General features: G+C 37.4%; 2 protein-coding genes across 3 annotated transcripts in view; one reads left to right on the forward strand and one right to left on the reverse strand.

The window, feature by feature from the left end:
- SYCP3 (synaptonemal complex protein 3) lies at positions 1-8,601 on the forward strand. Its single transcript, XM_026038498.1, has 8 exons — positions 1-610; positions 1,975-2,050; positions 2,975-3,009; positions 5,455-5,572; positions 5,896-5,995; positions 6,518-6,616; positions 8,298-8,402; positions 8,548-8,601. The coding sequence occupies exons 1-8, from the start codon at positions 481-483 to the stop codon at positions 8,599-8,601; spliced, it is 717 nt and encodes a 238-aa protein (XP_025894283.1). The 5' UTR covers positions 1-480.
- CHPT1 (choline phosphotransferase 1) overlaps positions 7,884-23,387 on the reverse strand; it is a 20,561-nt gene continuing 5,057 nt past the window's right edge. The window contains exons 2-9 of one of the 2 annotated variants that reach the window (XM_026038496.1): positions 19,721-19,868; positions 18,590-18,731; positions 15,803-15,887; positions 14,059-14,190; positions 13,473-13,631; positions 12,538-12,663; positions 11,934-12,044; positions 7,884-8,627 (exon numbers count right to left, since the gene is read on the reverse strand). In XM_026038496.1, coding sequence (XP_025894281.1) covers positions 8,583-8,627; positions 11,934-12,044; positions 12,538-12,663; positions 13,473-13,631; positions 14,059-14,190; positions 15,803-15,887; positions 18,590-18,731; positions 19,721-19,868 — 948 coding nt within the window. In that variant the 3' untranslated portion in view covers positions 7,884-8,582. The remainder of the gene's footprint in view (positions 8,628-11,933; positions 12,045-12,537; positions 12,664-13,472; positions 13,632-14,058; positions 14,191-15,802; positions 15,888-18,589; positions 18,732-19,720; positions 19,869-23,387) is intronic. The other variant, XM_026038497.1, reaches the window with a different exon arrangement.

A 23,387-nucleotide genomic window follows, 5' to 3' on the forward strand; every position in this document is an offset into this window, starting at 1 on the left:
AAGGTTGAGTAGCTTGACTAAATACTGCTTGTACGTGCATGTTTCTGCCTAGCATGGAATGGAGGGTAGAATCCGCCTGTTCTTTGTGGTTTATCATTCCTGTGTTTTGTAGAACAGAATATAAGCCTAGTCTTATGGGAAAGCGGCACTGAATAGGACACAATATTTAATAAATGGTATGAAAGCATAGCTGGCAGGCACTTTAAAAGGTTTTATAATATACTTCACTTCCCTGCAAAAACAGGTGTTTCCCACTAGTCCTGATATTTTTAACCTGTTCTTCAAAACATAGCTGATGGTCAGTCCTGTGGATTACCTCACGAGTTAATCAGTTCCGCTGCTTCAGTATCTTTCCGGTGCACACTGCTATAGGGGTATACAAGTCACTATAAGCATCAAAGCATGTTTTTCGTTAAAGTATTGTGGGAGAAGTTGTGTAACAAACACAGCATGTTGTTTTAGTGGGAAGAAAATCTCATTATGGCACCATCAGGAAGAAAGCATCAAGGAAAAGGTGGTAAAGCAGCACAGGAAGATCAAGCCATACCTGCCTATGACTTTCAAGACGAAAGAAAAGATCTGAGTGGATCTGAAGAAGATATTAGAGAAGGTGTTTATATAAACTAGATCTTTTTTAAAAAAATGTAAAGTTTATAACATTTGTTTATTTTTTTTCATTTTTTTAAAAACCTTCTGAAAGGTTTTTTTTTCCAGTCCTGTACTTCTATCATTTAGTTGCATTAATATTGTGAGAAAAGGACAGAGCAGGGGGAAAAAAAAAAAAAAAAAAGCTCTGTTAACTTCTATGGAGCACTGAAGCTTTCTGCTCTTTGCTTATAAAACTTTATTGGCTGAATTTTGAGAAATCTGATGGGTCCAATCAGCACGTTCTGTCCGTAAGCAAAGACAACTGTATCTGATTTATATTAGACACAGTATGAATCACAGTGTGTGTTCTGCAACTTCTTGGACAAAGGGGTTGTAGAATTAGCAATTGGGTAAAGTATCTTAAATGTTGGTTTTTGTTTCTTTTGGTCTGTCAGTATAATTTCATGTTAAGGATAGCTAAGCTGCCTCTGCTACATTATTGTTTGCCATTTCTATATCTGTGCATACTAACATACACTGTTTCAAACAAAATGTCTATTTATATTTGTATTCTATATTTTGGACAAAACATTTCTACAACACATTCTGGTTTGTTTTGGATGATTTTTCTCCCTTTGGTCATGAAGTCTGACATTTGAGGAAATTAGGTTTTGGATAAAAAACATAACTATATATCTAGTTTTGCCATTTTAAAGATCAAAAGAACGTTCAGTACAGTTAAAGGAGATTATTACAGATTTTTTTCATTTTTTTAGGTGTGGGTTTGGGGTTTTTTTAAATGTTTCATAGTATTGGTATGCTGTGGGTTGGAGTATTTGTGTTGTGAAAATACAACTGATTGAGACCAGCCTAGGGGAGCTCAGGGTATTGTCAGCTCAAATGTGTTCTTGCAGAAGAGCTCATAGACATCTGTCCCAAAATCACAACAGGATGGCTGAGGTTGGAAGGGACCTCTAGAGATCATCTAACACAAACGCCCAGTTCCAYTAGGGACACCCAGAGCACGGGGCACAGGGCGGCATCCAGGCAGGTTTGGAAGCTCTCCAGAGAAGGAGACTCCACAGCCTCTCTGGGCAGCYTGTTCTGGGGCTCTATCACCCGCACAGGAAAGAAGTTCTTCCTCACATGGAGATGGAACTGCCTGTGTTTCAGCTTATACCCATTACTCCTTGTCCTGTCACTGGCCACCGCCAAATCTGTCAGTATCAGGTTCAAAGTTTTAGAGGCTGTATATGTTTGATCATGCCCATTAGTTGAGCGCTGACCCAATGGAGTTACAGAAAAGTACCTATACTTCTAGTAATTCAAATGACTCTCTGTGGAATGTGAGCTTTTTTTGTACATTGTTTTAAAATTTATATTAAGGTGAAACAACGGTGGTGGACAAACATGGGAAGAAAAGACCTTTGGTGACTCCTCATGTGGTTTCAGATGACGTGGGGTAAGATTTAGAATATTTTTTCCAAATGAAAGAAATGAAATTAATACCTATTTCAGACATTTAGTATGCTTGTTTTCCTCTCTTTTTCAACATTTCATTCTAATCAATAAGAAAAAAATAAGGTAGCAAATAATACATTCATTGTAGTTGCGAAAGAAAAGCCCACCTTTCAAATTAATTCTGCCGCTTCTTTGCAGACTCTTTTGCACATCTGTGAATTAAATAGGTATTTGTGAGAYTTCTCCAGATTTTCTTTCAAAAGATGATTTTAAGTTTTATTCTAAATAGTGGGTTGTTTCACTGAATTTTTACCTCTGATCTTGTTGTTGTTTGATGCTATTTACAAGTTTAGGTGATGCAACATTGTTGAATCAATATACTATCAATATATACAATCAATATACARCAGTATATTCATCTTAAAATTGCTGTAGAAACAGCATTTTTTTTTTTTGGCTTGGATTTTTCTTATTGTGTCTGTCATGCTAAGCTTGGTAGACTTCTTTCCATTTGATGTTCCAGTTTCATTTTGTGTTTTGTTTTCTGTATGTCAAATGATTATATTTACCATCCTTCCTCATTGGGACTATCCATAGTCTTAATAGCCTCTTTCATAGGGAAGAAGTTAATAGACTTCCGTAAATTAAAAAAAAAAAAAAAAAAAAAAAAAAAAAAAAAAAAAAAAAAAAAAAAAAAAAAAAAAAGGAATTCAATTAGTCTAAAAAGAGAGAACTCTTGCAGCAGGAGGAGAGGAGTAAATGTGTGGTTTTTTTTTTTTTTTGTACAGCAGCAGCAGTGCTATCATTGCTTGTAGGTAATAGGCATGTAAAAAAAGTAGACACAGTTTTAAATACACATCAAGTCATATTCTCAAGTAATTTGTGCAGAAAACAGGCAAATAATTTTTTAAATAATATTTTGTAGGGGTGAAGTACAGAATATGTTGGAACGATTTGGAGGTAAGTAGATGTACACTGCAATAAATTATAGTTCATAATTAATTTGCAGAGTTGGCAAAAATTCTTTTTCACAAAAATAGCTTTTAAGGTTTAGATAAAATGACCAGTTATTATTGGCTACAGCCATGTCTCAGAAAAAAAAGAAAAATGAAGTAATAATATATCTAAATAGAGCAGCAGAAAAGRGAGAGAATGGAGTAATTTAATGTAAAGGCAGATGTATCAGTGTAGATGAATTACAAATGGAGAAAAGGACAGATGCATGTATGCTTTTGATGATCAATCCTATTTGAAATTTTACATATTTGGATGTGTATGCATATATATAAAGATTCTTAAGGTTTAAAAGGCAGTGAGTATATTTAACAGAAGGAATACAATATGAGTTAGAAAGCTGTTCTCAATTTTTTTGTTACAGTGAGGTAGGTGGAAGTGACTGGTGATTGCAGGAATAGAGTGAGAAGTACAGGCATGTAAATGCAGAGAGAAGTGGCCAAGTAGAACAAATACTTGAAAATCTTAGATAAAGAATGGCTGTAGTCATTAGACAAATCTTAGACAAATCTTAGACAAAGAATGGCTGAGAAGGTAGTTATGGTACAGAATGGGCTAGTCAGCAGTGCTTTGCCTTCAGAAAGGTAGAGAAAAGGGACTGAGAACACAAGGGAATTTCAGCAGTCAGGAAGAATGCTGCAAGTTTTCTAGTAAAGAATGAGGCTAAGTGATTGTTGTCACCTGGTGAGGATTGTGGAGAGACTTATGTGCTTCACCATACGGTTTGTGTGCATTCCTTTAATGTAGTCTTCATTAGGTGTAATCCTCAGCAGCTTTACTTCAAGTATCCACTTGAATTTTAGATAGCTGACAGCTTAGAGAAAAACAGCACATTTCACTGGTAAAGGATTTATAGTGTACATTTGGAGATAACGTAACAAATAAGTAAAAAGCAGTGGAGGGAAGGGAAAATGTCTGAATATGAGCGTTACYTCCTTAATAGCTTGTTGATAAGTTTGTTGTATATGTGAGTAAATACAATTCCCAGGCATTTTTTACCTGTAGATCTGAAGGTGAAAGAGGAGCTTGCAAGGAATTCCTTAATCTATGAATTGAGACTGCTGTGAAGGCAGATATTAGAATGATCTTGTAGACCTAGCAGTCTAGATGAAAGGATTTCAATTCTGAATAGTAAAAAGTTAAAATTGCTTTTTACTGAAGACTCAAAGATGGGAAGAAAATTTAATTAGGTGGAGAAAAGATGTGCCTGCTCAAATATAATGTTGGCATTAACAGTGGCAGATGCTTCAACAAATTACAGAGTCAGGTTTCGTGTATGTTTCCTGATAGTTAGAGCAAAAAAGAAAAGCGATTGCTTTATGTATTAAACCTGAGCTAAGCTATTAAATTTCCAAATGTAAGTTAAAACAAGACAGTCTGATTAATTGACACTAATTTGAATACTTTCAGAAAAGTACTCAGATGCTCTCTGGAGTATGAGAGTTTGTCATTTATTCATTCATTTACTATATTGGCAGTGATAGTAATCACATAATTCCTTTATTTCCAAAATTTTAAGCAATTTGAATATTTCTACAAAACACTGGGATTAATGCTTTTTCTTAAGAAAAATACATTTAAAAAGTATTTGCATAACTGAATTGAATCAAAGACTAGAAATAATGAGCTGGTACTGCAGTTACAACAAAATTACTGATTTTGATAGTGTAGCTAAAATGTTGTGCACTAGAGGAAAAAAAGGAGCAGGATGCCTTTGTGTAGGTTTGCACAGGACATCTCTAGCTGTGACTAAAAAGCAATTAAATACTGAGCAATTCCCATGTGCTGTCTTTACGGGATACTGCACTAAGTGGTATTGGTGTGGAGCGTGAACAGATTGGATAATGCTGCTCATGTTTTAAGTATGCATGCGTGCTGACTGTAGAGATGAAGCTCAGGCATCACAATAATCAGTAGGAGAGCGTAAGATTCAGCATATAAGGAGCTAATTAAAATACATATATAATGGAAGAACTGGAGCTACCCTGGATTCAGACTGCAGGACAGTTGTGCAAACACGACGTGGTACCCACAGCCATTGTGCCCAAAGCCAAAGAAGTGTATGCGGAGTCAAGTCATGGTGGGGCTGTCCTGGTCTGGCCCCTGGGAGAGGTGGGATCCAAGGCAGGTGTTTAGTGGGACCAGGCAAGGAGCTCTGGCAGTGCCAGGAGCCTTAGGTCTTTGGAGACTCAGGAAAGCAGCACTGAAACCAGTGCCCAGAACAGGCAAAGAGAAACCCTTAAAGCAGCACCCAGGAGCACGAACACCCTGGCTTTTTGCCATTGCAGTGCACCTCATAACGCTTTCTCAAAGAAAAGGGCATCTACATCTTCAATAAACCACATGTGTCTTGCTTTACATAACTTGTAAATATTCTTTGCCTTAATCCAGCTGACATTAACAAGGCTCTCCTAGCTAAAAGGAAAAGATTAGAAATGTATACTAAAGCCTCGCTCAAAACCAGTAACCAGAAAATTGAACATGTTTGGAAAACACAGCAAGAGCAAAGGTAACACTCATGGTTTTTAAACATTCCTTTTGTGTCAGAGTGTAAGATAGTTTTTAACGTGGTCTTAGATAAAAGTATATCTTACTTGTATGTCTGTATATATGTGGGTTCAGCTTTTCAAAACATAGAGCATTCAGTTAGCATTCAGTTAGGGCTAGACAAAAATATCATTTTGCATTACTTATGCCACCTCCTTTATTAGGATAGGAAAAAAATATGTAAGAATATGATACATTCTGTTTCATGTAGAATATATTATGTAGACTTTTAGTTTCTCTCCTCATTCTTCATTGTGTTTATAATACTTACTGCTGTGTTTATAGGCASAAGCTCAATCATGAGTATTCCCAGCAGTTCTTGACTTTATTTCAGCAATGGGATATAGATGTGCAGAAAGCAGAAGAACAGGAAGAAAAGCTGGCAGTGAGTTTGCAATGTAATGTGTATTTTACACTGTACACACCTGTAGAGAAGAGTGCTGCTCAGACACCAAGAGTGCAGAAATACAGAAGTATTTTATGTAGTACAGACCTCTTCAAAATTCACTCAGTTTGGTGACATGTCACGTTTGGTGATTTCCAAACCATAAATATTTAAGTTTTGGAATATATGGCAGAGGGGAGAGGTGAAGACTGTAGTCCTTTATTGTACTACACCAGTATTTGTACTAACTACACCATTATTAGCCCAGGCACACAAAAGCATTCTTGCAGCTAGCAAAGTAGAAGCAAATCCCAGTACAAGAAAAGAGCAGACAGCTCCCTGCAATGCTGCTTCATCTGCCATTCCCCTTGTATCTGTAAGACACCCCAGCAGACAGCAAGATTACAGACACGGGCTTCCGTGTCAATCCACACAAGGCACAATTATCATTCTCACAGATGACATCAGTGTTGCTGGCCAATTATTTTGGCCAACTAATACGTTTTTTTGCTTCTCTTTCAGAATATGTTTCGTCAGCAACAAAAACTTTTTCAACAGGCGAGAGTAGTGCAAAGTCAGAGACTGAAGACCATTAAGCAGCTCTATGAGCAGTTCATAAAGGTATAGCACATTCTTCCTAGGAGGCAGATGATCTTTCTTCCTATCAATTATTAAAGCTGTATTAATTCAGCCTTTCCCTGATTTGGGAAAAATATCAGACTTCCATGAACCTTCATGTTATGTTCTTTGTGATTTGTTCTCTCCAGAGCTGCATACACTTTGCCCCTACTTAAAGGATAGGGTTGAGTGGGTTCCCGTGGGGATCTGCTAGACTCACCTCTTTTGAATATTTAACCTTAGCCCTCAGAGTATACATTCTAACTAGAACCCAGTTTTGTGCCAGTTTAAAGGTTATCCATTAATCAAATAAACAAGATGCTGTCTTGTCTCTTATTTTTTTGTTAAGAAAACTGATGTTTAAAGTGAGAACTGAAAATCTATATTGAAAATCTATCAGAAAACTTAATTTTAAAGTATAATTTTGTGTTTGTGACTGCTACAGTGGCATCCCCCGTAATGAGAATTAGATACCAAAGCAAAGTCATCTTTCATTAATCTTTCTAGCTATTGCTGCTTCTTGCAGCAAGGGACATGCCCCTAATGCCCCTCTATGGTTCCCTTTTCTTCATACGAAATACTGATTAGAAAAGATCTTCCTTTCATTAACCTAAAAGTAAACATTCACTAAGATGACAACAGAAAGTAAGAAGTAACTGTTTATGATGAAAATAGGGTGACTGTCTGTCTAGCTGGGTGGCTGTATAATTGATCCTGTTTGGCTTTCCTGTTGCTTCATGCATAGTTCCTGGTTTTGCTGGCACTCACTACAAATAGTTGGGKTTTTTTTCGAATGGTGCATACAGAACATGTTATATAACTGTGAAGCCTGTGCTTCACAGTTAAGCATTACTGGCCCACTAAGTATGAGGTAGTTGATAACTTTAAAATACATACATTCTAATCTACCCTTTCAGTAAATGAAGATCTTTGAATATGGGGTAAGTATCCCTGACGACATCTGAAAATTTTGTTTCCTCTTAACCAAGATACAATGTGTATTTAAAAACTAAAAGCCTAAGGCCCACACACTATTGAGTTATAAGAAATCTAGACTGAGAGAAAAATGATTACAGATGTGTTTTTATAGGGAGTGCAGAGGAAGAAGAGGTTCTAGTTTCTAAAAAAAACTTTAATATCTATTCAAATCATTTCCCCCTCCCCTCTTCTTTTTGTATGAAATTTCAATTAGCTATGAAGACTTTTTTTTTCCCTCAAGTCCAGCAGCTTTGAAAAGTAATTAGAAGTAGAGCAATTCTTCATTTAAATAGCTGAAGTTTACAGAGCATGTTAGACAGACGTGAAAATAATCACTTCACAATATTGTCATCAAAGACGCAAAATCAAAATGAAGTTCAAGTATTGCTGTGATTTCTCCTCAGCGAAAATCAAAATTTAGAAATCAAACCTCAAATAAGGTTTACTTTAAATATGAGCCAAGAAAAAGATGGCTAAACATATAAACACATAAAGTCAGGTRTAACCTTATGTATGAAAGTAAAGATAACCAGTGAGTTTTACCTTAGCTCATTCAAGAAGTAGTGTGTAAAAGGAAGAGTTATCTTTTTGKTTTTTGTACTGCTATAAAAATGGAATTCTAGTTTGAATAAAGGATAGTTTGGGGCTTTGTTTTTTTAATTGTTTCTCCTCGATGTCTAAATGTTAAATTTATCCATAACTTCAGAGCATGGAAGAGCTGGAGAAGAACAATGAAAATCTTCTGGCTGGTGCGCAAAGTGAGCTTCGCAAAGAAATGGCTATGTTGCAGAAGAAGATCATGATGGACACGGTAAGTATATAAAGTATATATAAAGACTCAGCTAAATGCAAAAATAGAACATCTATAAAAATGTCATTTGGTATTCATTTAATTAGCTCAGGGAATCAGGTTGGRTTTGGCATTTGTTCAGTATTATCTCCTTTTCTTGTAACAGCAACAGCAGGAGATGGCAACTGTTCGCAAGTCTCTTCAGTCCATGTTATTCTGATGGCTCAATGGAGAAACCACTTTTACCTAAGTAACATGATACAAGTATAGGCATTAGCCATAGAGAAGTATGTTAAGATGTCAATGTTGTAAAGTTCCCATTAAAAGGTTTCATGGATTGTTCTAAGCTCATGTTTCATAATGCTGTAAGATGGAATATTGATAAGGTAAGTTCACTTTTTTTTTCTGAAAAGCAAAAACAAATCAAACAGGAAAACCCACCAACTTCTAAAACATTTACTGTCTGCACAATTAATCTTTAACTGCTTCATAATCACTTTCATTAGCGTAAGACTGCTTGAATTGTTTCACTGCTTGTAATGCCAAATTGCAAACCACAGACACAATCTATAAAAAAAACATTACACAGATTTTGCACCATAATTTTAGGCTTTTTAGGTATGTGGTTTGAATGGAAGTATTCTTCCAAAGCTACAGTTATTTTATGATTTTCATAGTTTCAACACTTAGCCTGACCTGTCAGAAGTTATAAAAGCTCATTAAAATACGATAAATCTTATGTGAGAGCGCTAAATACTGTGTATTACGGTAAATTAAGGAAAACCCTTAGTCTTTTGCTGAGCTCTGCCTTGTACTCTTTCATTACCAGTAGGAGACTAGGAATTGCTTAAACTTACCAAGAAGGCAAGATTCTTGAATTCATGTTGAGTGTCATGGCTTTATATGACATTTGTTTAAATAAGTATAATTAAAAACTACAACACATTTTGGGGTATAAAATTATTGCAGACCTCTGCTGAATTAATCTATAGCTCATATTTGATMCATGCTATTTCAACCCTTAAGATGGACTAGTTATTTTTGCAGTTTCAAATGACTAGCAATTTAGAAAGGCCTAGGTTTTAAGGAGAAATGCTTCACTTATTACATTACTAATGTAGGCAGCTAACATTTGGTGTGCACAGAACTGTTTGTACAGAAAGCCTGTATGTAGACTAGAATATGAGACGGTACTCTAAATTTGTAATGTTGGGATTCCAATACACTACAACTGCCCCCACACACACCCTCCCCACCACAAATGTGATGTTTTCTTAAAGTATTTCAAATGTAGTCCGTCCAGCTTCTCTCCCCAATAATGTACCAGCATTTATCATTCAGAATGAAATCATCTACTTAACAGTTCCCCAGTTTACAAAGACAGATTAATGATAGCTTACATGAAGAAAATCAACTATTAGGATGTAATGGAAGTTGAGCAAGGAACCAATATGGAATGGTTAGGACTCGGGGAAGGAACAAAAGCTGAGAATGTGAATTTCTAGAATAGTGTCTGAGAAAGCATGAACATGTRATGAGTAATCACATAACTACACTAATTTATAATTGTGATACTCTCTTTTGGCCTTTTAGGGATATTAGGTCATGCTATGAAGTACAATCAACAATTCTGCCATATCTTTATTGTGATGGTATTTTAGTATTGCCTAGTTATTGTTTTTGACTGACTCTGCATTAGTTTCCTGCCCTCGGAATACCTCAACTCTATTTTTCAAACTATTTCTACATACTGCTCCATGACCCCCTTTCTCTAGCATTCTGGGAAGGCAAGCCCCTCACTTTAAGAGTAGGACAAGATRTAGGCAGCTTCTTAATTTTCCCTTCTCTTAACCTATACCCCAGCAAAGTCCACTTGCAGATGCTCTGTCTTTCCCAGACTTGAACAGGAGAGACTCCCCGGGAAAGGAGAACTGAACTCTTTGTCTGTAATAATCACCTGAAAGGCCATTCCTTGGGCAGTGACTGGTACAATTAGTCCTCCTGTACATGCATCTRGCCTTCTCATGCAGGAACATGGCAGGGAGATAGTTCCTCTGAATGCTATTCCCCTCTCCTTGGCCCCAAATTTAGCAGACAACACAATATTGATGTTCCTTGAACATCTCACGTAGGTTTCTTGTTTTGAACTACCATGCAGCAGCTATTCAGCTCAAATAGTATTTAAAAATAAAAAAGTTAYAGTATTCTTTATTGCACAGTTCAAGAAGGGTTTTATGAATTCACATCTCAGCTACAAACCAGCAAGTGGATGCAATAATGAACACATACATTAAACAGATTTTTAGAGGAAGCATATTTAATACCCTTTTTTAGAGGATTTTAAACTTTTAGGGCATGTTTGTTTGCAGTTCACAATTTGCTGGTACAAATAAGCTACTTTAATAATAAGCTACTTGAATTTCGCTTTCCTCTGATGACAACAGAAACAAGTAGCAGAGAACCTTATAGTCCGTAACAGTCCATAATCTAGGCACATTATGTTATCTGATGGCTCTGGTCTTAAAGAAGGAGAGGGGCTGATACTGGTCCTCACTTTTATTCTTTTACACAGTTTCTACACATCAGGTCTTAATACCTTCCAGTTTTGTTTGGATAAGGTACAACTGTAGTTAGTTTAGCCTTGTAATTTAACACAGTGTTAACAAATAGGCTTCAGAGGGAATCAAACATGGCTGGGTTGTGTTGTCACAGTTAAACAGTCACAGTCACGTAAGTTTATCAAGCAACTTAAGTCATTCRCTAGAGGAGTTTAACACATACAAGTTAGGGTAGGTAAAGGTAACGTCCTTAAAGTACTCAGCTACCTACACTGTAGCTATTGGTGTCATACAGTGAGGCAAACACGTTAGGATGACTGCAAAACCAGAAACTGGCCAGGAAAGAAAATGGAAGCTACGTTTGTATGCAGTAGCAGCAGCATATGCTCTTTGAGAATGAATGAAGGCATTCAAAATAGTATTTGGAAATAGATGAATTTTCCTGACCTGCATTTCCCACATCCATATATTTCTAAAATCATCAGGACCAGAATTAACTATTAGTTTTACCTCACAGATGCTTCCTTCTACCAGGCTTGGATTTAGCAATACCTCTGACTACCACTTCAAAACTAATGCTAGCAAGACATTAGTTACTTGACCTATGGAAATGTGAAACTCCTTTTAGAACTTTGACTGGCAGCACTTTGGGTTGCAGCCTACGTGCACCAGAAGAGCAGTACGGAACTAAAGGTACCCAGCAGGAGTGGACAAGGTTTGAACGTGGCATTCATGATATTATGTAACAGCTGTAGTATTAGAACACAGGGGAAATAATTCTGAACCAGGATGTATTAATCACATCAGCTGCAGGACTTTGCCTTTAGTAATTATCACACCTGGTAATAACCTAGCACAGTAAGCTCTCTCACAAACTGTTTTCTTGAAAAGCTTAATCTGGCTTCCCAAAGAGAGAGGCTGCTTCATTCAGCATTCCCCTAACTGCTTCTCCTCTTCTCTTTGATCTATATAATCAGTCATTATGGTTTTGAACCTGTTCAGGAGCTTGATGAGATGAAATTCTGAAGACATGTATATGAAGATGAGCAGCAATCTGTAGGCATACACCAGTGGCATATCTCAGCATATCAAACAAGGATATGAACTTAAAAAGAACAAAACAGAACAAGTTAAAAGCAGAAGYACTTTTCAAAATACAGTCCCTACTAATAAATTCAGCTCTACTTTTCTCAGAATCTATCCAACATGACAAGCTTGATAGGCATTTTAGGAGTTCTATATAGACTGATCTCCTTTGCCTGGGAACAAACAATCTTCTATAAATACGTTTTAAACACATATGCAATACTGATGTCCAATAAGCAAAGTTTGATCTACATTTAGTACAATAATTTTGAAACTATCTGAATTAAGACATAATTATAAGAAAGATCAGTAAAATGTAAACTTTCACATCTTTGTTGCAAGGAAGGAAAGCCAGTCAGTTCCCAAAGCCTAAGTTTATGTGGTATCCTAGCACTCCATCTCCAGTGACCGCTGAAATTGGAGGAAGTCTGAACAGTGGAACAGAATAAGGATAGATTCATTCCTTTAAGTACGTTACACACGAACAGACAAATATAAAACAAAAYGCTTACCAATGCCATCCACAGAACAATATATTCATCAACAAAACTGTTGAAGTACTGGTCCAAAAACAGAAGCCCTGGCCCAATAAATGCTGTGTCTTGAAGAGAGATTTCACTTTTTGTCATGTGAGCCACCTATTAAACAAACCAAACCACTACTTTATCATAACTATAACTACCAGAAAACCATCACCTTACTAAAAAAAAATCAAAGTGGGGAAGGGGCATAAATGATGTCTGTTGCCCAGGGCCCAGTAGGAGCAGTCAGACTAAAGGTATGACAAGAGCTTTAGAGCCCACTATTCCCTGGATATTCTTGCTGAAGGGCTAAATCACCTGTCTTCCCATGTCATTCAAAATGCAACACTTGAACCAGCTGATACCAACTATTTGAGCTGCCAAACCCTGAGAGTCTCTTAAAGGCATCTGAGCTTCTCACAGAGACTTCATGTTTAAAAGCTGCTGTATTTACTGCTGCTATTTGCATTCCAGAAGCTTCAAATGAAGAGCACCTCAACAAGTCTGCCACCACATCTCTTCTCCCTTCCCAATGCACATCCAYTATGAGTGGATGTGCAAGTGGATCAGCTTCAGCTTTGCTGCTGTTGGTGTTGTGGAACTTCTGTTTAAATTGTTCAATTGTGCATATTACACAGTAATAGTCAAGTGGGAAGTTACAGTTATCCCAGTGTATTTTAGCTATTTGGAAGAGTTTCCCCATCCTTATTTTTACCATGCTGTTTCTGAAGGTTAAGACTATGCTGGGTATTACTCGAAGTGAATGCTATTCCCTTACAGATTTTGTGGGGTTGTTATGAAACTGTTAACCCAACAGCAGAGCAGCATGGGAGAACTTGCACAGCACCCAGTGATGTAAGCAAGCAAATCTTAAACATTATGTAATTCTTAATTAAGAAGTTTAAAACCAAAACAAGATTCCTTACCACTAACTTCTGTGAGATTTTAGCATTCACAAATCCAAATGTCAAAACATACAGGCAAGGATGCTTTTCGAACAGCTGTGTTGTAGATTTTTTATAGATCATAATAGCCAGTGTAATAAGCAGTCCAATATTTAGGCCTGGTGAAAGAACACTTGTTCCCTGAAATACAAAGGGACAATAGATTATTCTTAAGCTTGAATGACACCACATTGTCTAGATTTTACACTTACTGCAAATCCAACTCAATAAAAACAATTAGAATTGCTGAAAAGCCAGGGTAAGTTCTTCTTAGCAGCAGTAGGGTGAATACTATTCATGTACTTTAGAGTGACATCCAGCTTTATAAAAACATTTGTTGCTTGCTCCTGTGACAACAGATACCTAGTAATAGGTGCAGAGAAGACAAGTAATTAAACCTCTGCTTTGGGCAGTCAACAGTCCATAATGAATATAATGAACAGCACGGAGGTGTGCAATTTGTATGCGAGCATGCTAAATGTTCAAACCTTTAGAGTAATCCTGAATGCCACATTTTTTGCTAACAACGAATTATTCAAAGCCCAATCAGATTTTTAAAGCAACTTACGGCTATCGTAGATCCATTCTTTCCAACTCCACCACCAAAAATAACACGGAAGTAATTGAAACAAGAAACTGCTGTTCCAGACAGTATTCCAAAAACCACCAAGAATTTCAGTTCTATTCCTATCATAGGGACCTTAGCAAGAAAAGCAAGAGAAAGGTTAAAAGGAAAGGATCAGAGCATTTTTAAAGAGCAATTAAAAAGCTACCAATACATGCTAAATAATTGTTTTATCTGACTGCTTGGAAACAAGCTCTGGAGGACTGTGCAGGAATTAGTTTCCCTACTAAGGAGATGAGGGATTTCTTTTGTAACGCTTAAACTCCCCTTTTGAGTATTCAAGTTCTGGTCTTGAAACTCAGAATTTACTGTATTTGTCCTCACAGTATTTTTGAAAAATTCTTGTTACTACATAGCAAAAGCTTGACACAAACTGCTGCATAACCAAGGSATGGGAGGGAGAGAAGGACACTTCACTGTGTTACACAATACAGACCCACAGGAAACGCAAACACCATCTGCCTGCTTTGTGCTTTGGCACGTACTCTTTGTATGCTGTATCTTCACATTTAGAATAGTATCTAGACAGAAACTGTAATTAAACAATTACCTTTGAGAATCAATTGCAGTTTCAAGAAACTTCCAAAGGCAGCAGAAATTAAAGAAAACAAAACAAACAGAAGTAGCAATTGAAATCACTGACTGCAAGCTTTTGAATATAGATTGTTTTGAGATACAGCATAACTACCACAGATTTTAATGATGACAGAAACAAAAACAAAACCCCAATCACAATTCATTAGGGTTTAAAGCCAAATGAATCTGACTTTGTTTTCCAACTTGAAAATAAGCAGTTGAAAAACAACAGAAGAGTTTTCTGACATGAGGAAAAGAAAGAAAAGTTTAGATAAACATGCCCCAATTGTCAAATAAACTAGTGAATTAGTTTGAATTATTGATGATTTATATTTAAATCAATTTGCAGTAGTTGTCAGTACCACAGAATGGTTTCATCTGGTTCATGTCCTGTGAAGAAATAGAACTAAACATTTCTGAGTTAATAGACTAGAAAGGATCATGACATTGATCATGACATTAGTTTAATATACTTTTGAATCCTTCCACTGAAGTGTGTCTTTAAAAATCAGAATAGGAGATAGGGAAATGCTTTTGAACAGAAAATATTTATTTAAATATAGATATTTATATATTTTAAAATGTCTAGAAACCAGAAGGCTAGAATCAGTGTACTCATAAGTTAAAAAATCCACTAATATCTCAACTGACATGTAAATATCATTTCTTTTACCTCCCTCTCAAACTAAAGTCCTAACTTTATCCCTTTGTTTCTTTAAAGCTTTTAATCCTTACATTTTAAAATAAAGCATCCCCTAAGAAATCATTTAATTGAGCAGAGATGTGTGTCTTACAATAAAGCATACAAAGGGGGAAAATCCCCAGAAATTATTTGTTAGGAGTTAAGCATGATCAGAAAATTAGTTGCACATCAGAAGTTTGTATATGGCAGATGGGGTCTTTTTTCCTCTACACAGCTCTACATTCATGCATAGGAAGTCACGGCATTTTATCAAAGGTAACTACAATATAAATATGACCTACAGTCCCTATTTGCTCAGTAAGCTATAGCAGATTAGGTAACTAGTAAGCATTGATGATACTTGCACGGGACAGCTTCAGATGCCATAGGAACTCTAAACACAGGAGCTGAGGAGCTGAATTCTCTTACCTCATAGTCCCATACTGCTGGTCCTCCACAGGCAGATATTAAAAGGAGCATTGTTATAGCTAGCTGAACCTCAGTTACATCAACTCTAGGAAGGGAAAAATGGAGGGGGAAAAAAAAAAAAGGATCTAGTTCAAGGAAAAGTATTTTCTGCAGGGAATTAAAAAATAACAGTTACTTTTAAGTTATGTCCCCAAGTCACAGGATGCATATGGAATATGATTTTTCATGACTAAAGAAGACAGTCTATAGGGAAGCACATAAGTTAACATTTAAGTTAGTTAACATTTAAGATTACACCCATGGCATTATATACAGCCAGCTACATATAAAGTTAATATGTGAGAAAAAAAAAAAAGATTTAATACCTTGTTAACTATTTGATAATTTTAAACAAATTTAGAAACTTGGTGCTGTGTAATTATCAAATCAAAATTAGAAAATTAAATTCATAGTAAATGTAATCAAACCTTTCCATTAATAGCATATCATGTAACAGCGTGATCCCTGAACAGCAAGTTAGGACAGAAAGGATTTTTAAGCCACATTAACATGGAGATAATATTTTGAAGATTGAGTCAGTGAATAGCCAAGCATTTGTCCTCTATCTCCTATGGCATATAACTGATATGTTTCCATAAAAATCTTAACCCACACAGGTGGCCTTGGACACCCTTTGAAGTCTAGGGTCTGGACTTTTTTGCTTTTGCACTCAGACGTGGTAGTCTCACTCTGTCTCAATGATTTTGATTACTGAAATGTTTTAGTGTGGGAAGACCCAAATACGTAGATACTTCTACTCTGGACAAAGAATTGACATTTTCAGTCAAGCGCAGAAAAGCGCAACATCTAAGGTGCTGTTTACACTACTAGAGATTCTGCAAGAGGTCTTTGTACTGGAGTTGTGATCTAACCATGAAATTTAAAATACAGTATTTCCTTAAACAGAAAGATTTGCTCTTTTAACATATTATAACCACTGTTACACCAACTGTTGTCACAACAAACTTTGCAAAGGAAACTAGTTTTAAGGAGAGTCAGGAAGCAACTCTTTGTTATTTAATTTGATGCCCACATTTAATGAGGGCATCATTTTTTTTTTCATCTGAGAAACTGATAAAAATATACTACCTTTTATCACCTGCTTCTAACTCAGTCTTAGAAAAGCCAATATTTAAGCAGCATCTAGACAGTATGACTTGTTGGTCTTTATCACTCAAAGCCACTGGAATGGGAAATTCTCTCTCCTTCTGCTTTTCTCCTCACTCACCATCACATAAGTACCAGTAGTGCACGGTAAGCCAACTCAGCTTACTAGCTTAGTTTAAACTTTTATTTCTTATTTAATGAGTTGAATCCAAGTCAAATAAGAGTCCATGCACATAGAAAAGGGGACCATGCTGCTCGGAGTAGGTTTTCCCTCCGTAGCAGGGATAACATTTTACAGTAGCTCAGCCACTGCTGCACAATAAACATGTTGTGCAAACGTACCAAAATTTATAATTTCAGCTTTCCACAGAACCTCAGACAGTTGGTGGCACCAAAGTCCATCTTTTGTACTCTTTACTAATCCAGCACAAGTCAACAGTACCCAAATGTTCCAGTCCTTGCTAGGACTCTCACTCATCATTTGACTTCTAGAAGTCAGAGATGCTGGTTGATGGACACCATCATTGAAACCTTTCATCCAAGTTAGACATCCATAGAGCAGTAAACTATTGACTTCATTTAGACGGTTCTCTCTATGCTTAATAAAAAAGAATAGCTTAGAAGACATTCCTGAAGCCAACGAAGCAAAAAAAAAAAAAAAGCTCAGATGTGCAAGTCTTGAAAAAAGACCTGTTTTGTTGTTGAAACAACCTGAAAAGTTGTGTCTATTTAATTTCAAAGGCAAACATGGAACACATGGAATATATTTATTCCCTAGAAAGTCACAGAGCTCTCCCCACTCATCTGTAAATCTCTCAAGAAGATATTCTTTCTGTTTTCAGAAATCATTACTGAAGTGCAGCTTGTTGTTTAAATGCAGTATAAGACCATGGCCAGGCACCACCAGAGCTGTGTGAGGGTTCAGCATTCCCCATCCTATTCCACAAAAATGTCAAGGCCTCCTCCCACTACAATTTGGGAAGAGCAAGTCATGAATGGCATCACAGGGATCAATATAACTATCACCTAACATAAAACCTTAAGGATATCAAAGGTAACATGAGCTAGATTAAATAATAATAAAAACAAACCTTCAGGAATACAGGAATTGAACATGTATTAGGCACGGCTTTGTGCAATTCCTTGCCAAAGGATATGATAGATAAAAAGTTTGTTCAAAGAAAGGCTGGACATGGTAATGGAAGAGAAATTCATTATCAGGTGAATTTCTCTTAAAAATGTATGTGGTTCAGATTCTCCTTGCCTGAAACTGGTGGCTGGGAGACTGTGAAGGGAGATAGAGTAGATGCTTGCCCTGTTGTTACAGGGCACTTGTTTACAGTCCCTGAGGGCAAGAGCTCCAGTCCAAGCCTGCATACTGCTTGTGTAGTTCTGCAAGTGATTCTGCAGACAAAAAAAAAAAGTCTTAAGATGTGCAAATTAAGCATATGTAGCTAAAATCAGCTGTAAAAGCACAAGTCCTCTAGCGAGTAAAATGCAGTGTCTTTATTAAGATAAGACAGAAGTCTGCTGGGGCAGGGAAAGATGGGGAGGAGAAGAGAGCAGGAAAAAACAGGAAGAAAGGAAACTGAAGCAGTCTCCAAGATTAAGTCACTTGTAGTTCTAAAGATACCTACTTACTTTCCAAACCTTAACATGCCTGAGACATATGTCTGCCAGTGAGCAGAATAGAACATGAACAGTCCCACAAAACAACAGAAAAACAACCAGTCAGGATTTGTTCCTAGTCTGATCGCTATGCAGGATCCCAGGACAACAAAAACTGAAAAGTAAAAATGAACATGTTAGTCAAAAAGCCTCTTTGCCTGCAGCTAAAAGAAATAAAAATACAAGGCATTTGCAATCACTGTAACAAAGTAATTACATTCCTGCTGTTTTATTCAGTAGCTAACACCAGATACAGTCCTAGCATGAGACACCAAACACTAGACTCCTTCCAAGTGAGGGCCCCAGCTTCAAGTCTTTCCCTTTTCCCCTGACCCTGGGACCACTTGCTCTTTGCTGCCTGTGGACCCAGCTCAGCTTTCCTAGATGCTGCTGGTTAGCAGTGCTCCAGGAACTGCAGATGCAAAGGACACTGCAACTCCCAGGACAAATGTAGCCGTTAAGCTATAATAGGAGCAGAAGTATTGCTACCGGGACAGCAGCTGAGTACGGGAAAGTAAAACTGATGGAGGCCTGCTTTTTAGGAGCTCTAAATATATAAATATGTATATTTAACTGTTCTCCTAAGGAACATAAATAAACTATCCTTCTAACAGCCTATCCTATTAACAAGCTGATTTTCTGTGTCACCTGGCTTCTAAGGTGAACTCTTTACTTCATGCAGGAATAGCATGTTAGGAATAGCATTTTAGGTACTTGAATCCTTTACTAGCATTGCCTGTGCCCTGCTGCAGAACACGTGCTACAGAGGGTCATAGCCTGCCCAGAGATTCCTGGTCTTTTCTGTTCACAGTTGAGCTCATTTAGAGAACTTTGTATTTCTTCACCTACAAGTAAAAACAAAGTGCACATGTCCCAGCACCTGCCAAAGCTACTGTTCAAATATTCGAACACTGGTCACAAATGAAGGTTGGGGCAGGCCAGGCTGCAGTGACCAGGAGACAGTGGAGCTACCCTAACAGAAGGGAACAAAGCAGCATTTCCAGAGGACCCTTCCAACCTCAACTGTGCCCTGATTCAGTAGCTCCTCTTGACAACACGCAACTTGTCTTAAAGCTAGGATGGGTAACAGTAAGTTAAGGCTACCTGTGGAAATAGAGTCGCAGCCATGATCAAAGAGCTCTCCTAGGGGAGAGCTACTGTTTGTTCTTCTGGCTTGCTTCCCATCAATGGCATCCAGAGACTGGTAGATAAAAAGTCCTAATGCACCCAGGATGTATGCCCAAAAAGGTGCCTGAAAGAGAGTCATACACAGTGTCATTAGGCAGTTCTCCACTTATTATCCAACAGCCTATTTCATTAAAGGTAAAATATACTTTACCACAGAATTATACTGCACTGTGCTATGTGGCACACAGTTTATGGACAAAACAAGTTTTCTATGCTATTCTCTACAACCATAGTATCTTATATAATGAATTACTCTAGATACACCTAGATACTCTAGTGTGCAATTTAGATACTCTAGATACAATTTAATTTACTATACCTCACTCATTCTTGCATTGACTGAGTTATTTTTCCATCTTAACACTGAAGTAATTCTAGTTATCTGTATTCCTCATGCTGAAAAATGTTACAATATTAATCTTTAACAAAAAAATGCTAGTAAAGCACTGATTAAGAATTAGACAGTTTTCTAAGGTTTATAATGTATACACATAAAAATCCATCACATTTTACTAAATTAATACTTCAGCTCTGAGGTAAGGAGATTTTTCCATCATACAAAAATTGACTACATATGTACTTGGAAAATAGTTTGAAGTATTCAAACTATTCACCAAGTACGAAAGAGCAACTGTCTAGCTAATGTAGATTAGCTATTAATGTTGCAAAACAAGCTGTAAATTACATTAACACTGCTCTTCAGGTCCAAAGGAACTGTCTGACAGTGGTACCTTCCAAAACCATTAATTTCACACTCAAAGTCCACGTGTCTTTGTCCAGGGAGTAGCTTTTACTAAAATGCTACTTTTTACAGAAACTATAAATCACATTTTTGTCTTAAGTGAAATACAAATGTTATTATCACTAATATTAGCCTTTAGAACTGCTCTTCATGAAGACAGCAGAGTTAGGTATAAATGTAGGAAGCAGCTTGCAGGTAAATATGTAAAAGTCATAGGCAGCCACAAAGCCCAAGTCTTTTCTACTCCCAGGTAATGGCCTGTGGCTTCAGACCTTTGCAGTTGCTCTCTTGCAGCGCAAACAGGCCATATGATGATGTTTATCTCATAAGTCCAATAAATACTAGTATGTTTAGACAACAGGTCAAGTCTCAGGGACCCTACAGATAAAAACACACTTAGAAATCCATGCAATTTGTACACACACTTGTAAACCCATTGTTACTACTGGGAAAAAGGAAAAATAGCAGCTGCAAATCACTTGTGATCCTTCATAGAAAAGGACAGCGTGTCTTGGAAGGCAGCAGTAAGAACATAAGTGAGGTGAGCTGCTTTCTTAACCCTTTCTTCTTCTCGTCAGGATACTCACTGATTTAAAAAAAAGGATTCTTCATATTAAATGAAAAGGCATATTCTTGCCAAGAAGCAGCATGCCTTCCTTTCTCGCGCATTGAGAGGTGGCTGATAGACCATGTTATCGCCTTAGTTTGGTGCTTTTAATATGTAAAAAATGTTGTCATCAGTTCTGTGATTTTATTAATAACCAGAATCAGTATAAAGTCAAGTTGTATGCTCTGCCCAGCTTTGAAGCAACAGACATTCAAAGTAGTAGGGACTCGGGCTATAAGAAATCTGGATTTGTATGTTCATTGAGAGCCAGAAAAGTTACTAAGATTTTTCAGAAGTGGCAAGGCCATCCCTTCCCTTCACCCAAGGAAGCAAAGAAAGCTGCAAACCTGCAGATTATGCCTACAAGTAAACACTTCCATTCCATTTGACGTTTAACATAGTAGTGTCAATAAACAAACAAATGAAAAGGAAATCACACACTGGAAATCCCACCATTGCTTGCAGCAATGCAGGTGTGTTGCTTACCAATGGAGTTAGTCATGTTATTTAGGTTTCTTCTCACCTGACAGTTGTATTAAACTGGAAGAAATTTTATCTAGGGGGAAGGAGGAAACAGGAAAGTGGGAATAAGTTCTTAATCTTCATTTAGAAAATTTTTCTCTCCTCCAATGAAAGGGGACAAGGCAGAACCTATCAACACCAGCAGGTGCCTATTGCCACCCTTACTTTGTGAACCATAGAGCTACAAGCTGGAAGATGGTGCTGCATGGAGGTCACCACTACCTGTCAGCCACCAGCCTTGCTCTTGACATTGCCAGAATACACGACTGACAGCCGTAAGACAGACAGATCAGGGCACAGAATAACAATCAGGACATGTTGAAGCCAAGATCAATCACTTCACTTGCGACATAATCCACAGTCGTTACAGTGGGATTTTCATAATAGTTTTGTTATATTGACACTATCTGTTACTCTCAGCCAAACTTGCTCCTGACAGATTTACGAATTGAGCCTTACAAGCAGAAAACCAAGAAAAAACAACAGTTTCATCGTAATGCTATAATAATTTTAGATCTACTTCCTATTTTATCACTCATGCCACTTGGAATTGCCACGAAGTTAATTCACAATGTTTTCTAAGGCTGAGTTACTGTGACATACCTACAAATTATGAAAAAGTAGCTTTAGAGATGTAAAGATTTTCTAAAATTAAGGGAAGGCATCTGGCAAACACTAAATCCCCTCTTTATGCAATCATCTTCCTATAACTGAGATAGATGTGAGCGAGCTTTTCCGAGTCCCCTGTTCTGCGTATCACTGGCAGAAGCCACACRCTCGCAGCCTCCCTCACCCTCTCCACAGGCCCCCGCACAGTGTCACACACATCACCGATTAAGCAAAACGCCAGGGCGTGGGCAGGCTCTTATTTCTGACTGCATCATCTCCATAACCGAAACGCTAGCCAGTAACAGAAACCTGTTATGTCACTTTTTCATCATTAGCTCTAATGCTGCTAATTCCTCCTCACTGCTGTGCTGTATAGTCGGTATTGTCACCATCTTTTCAAATGAAACGCCCATGAAATACGGCTCACTTCCAATCAATACCAAAGGTTTATGGGGTGGTTTCAGCGGGTCGTTTATGGAACTTTCCGTAATGCCACAGCACATGTTCCTTAAGTTTACTTTATCTCAAAGCAAGTGTGATGTGTTAAATGTGAAAAGCAAACCAAAAATATCACACCTCTGTTAGATCTTAAGACCTTTGACAGCGGCCGTTGTCTGGTTGCAAGTTACGAGTTTTATCATTAACTGCACTGATTCAGTGATGTTGGCTGTAGTTCCTGCTGCATCAAGTCAAAGCAGCAGTGTTCCCTCAGACACCCAACCAAGAAAGCTCCGCTCCTTGACAACATGCCAAGAGCGGGCAGTTTTCATCTTCCACCCAGTGCCTATTATCTGTACGTGCTGACACCGTATTGGACAACTCTGTATCCCTGCACATGTAGGGATTGGAAGTTGATCCATGGATGTGGAAGACCAGGACAGGTGTCTGACCAACTGAGGGATTAGAAACAGACTCTGCAGCATTTCTCCCCAAAATGTTCAAATCTAACTTACAATAGCCAAAGGTAGTTTGCTATCGACTGCAATTTTAATAGCTTCAGTAGTCTTGTTCTTATCGGAATGAGCTCTCCAAATCTCAAGGGTGCACAAGGGCTTCCAGAGCTCCTAATACTCTCTGCTCAGAACAACTACAGCTGCCTTCCC

Source organism: Nothoprocta perdicaria, unplaced genomic scaffold (genome assembly GCF_003342845.1).
Source record: "Nothoprocta perdicaria isolate Ctin4 unplaced genomic scaffold, notPer1 scaffold_210, whole genome shotgun sequence".
Lineage (NCBI taxonomy): Eukaryota > Metazoa > Chordata > Aves > Tinamiformes > Tinamidae > Nothoprocta > Nothoprocta perdicaria.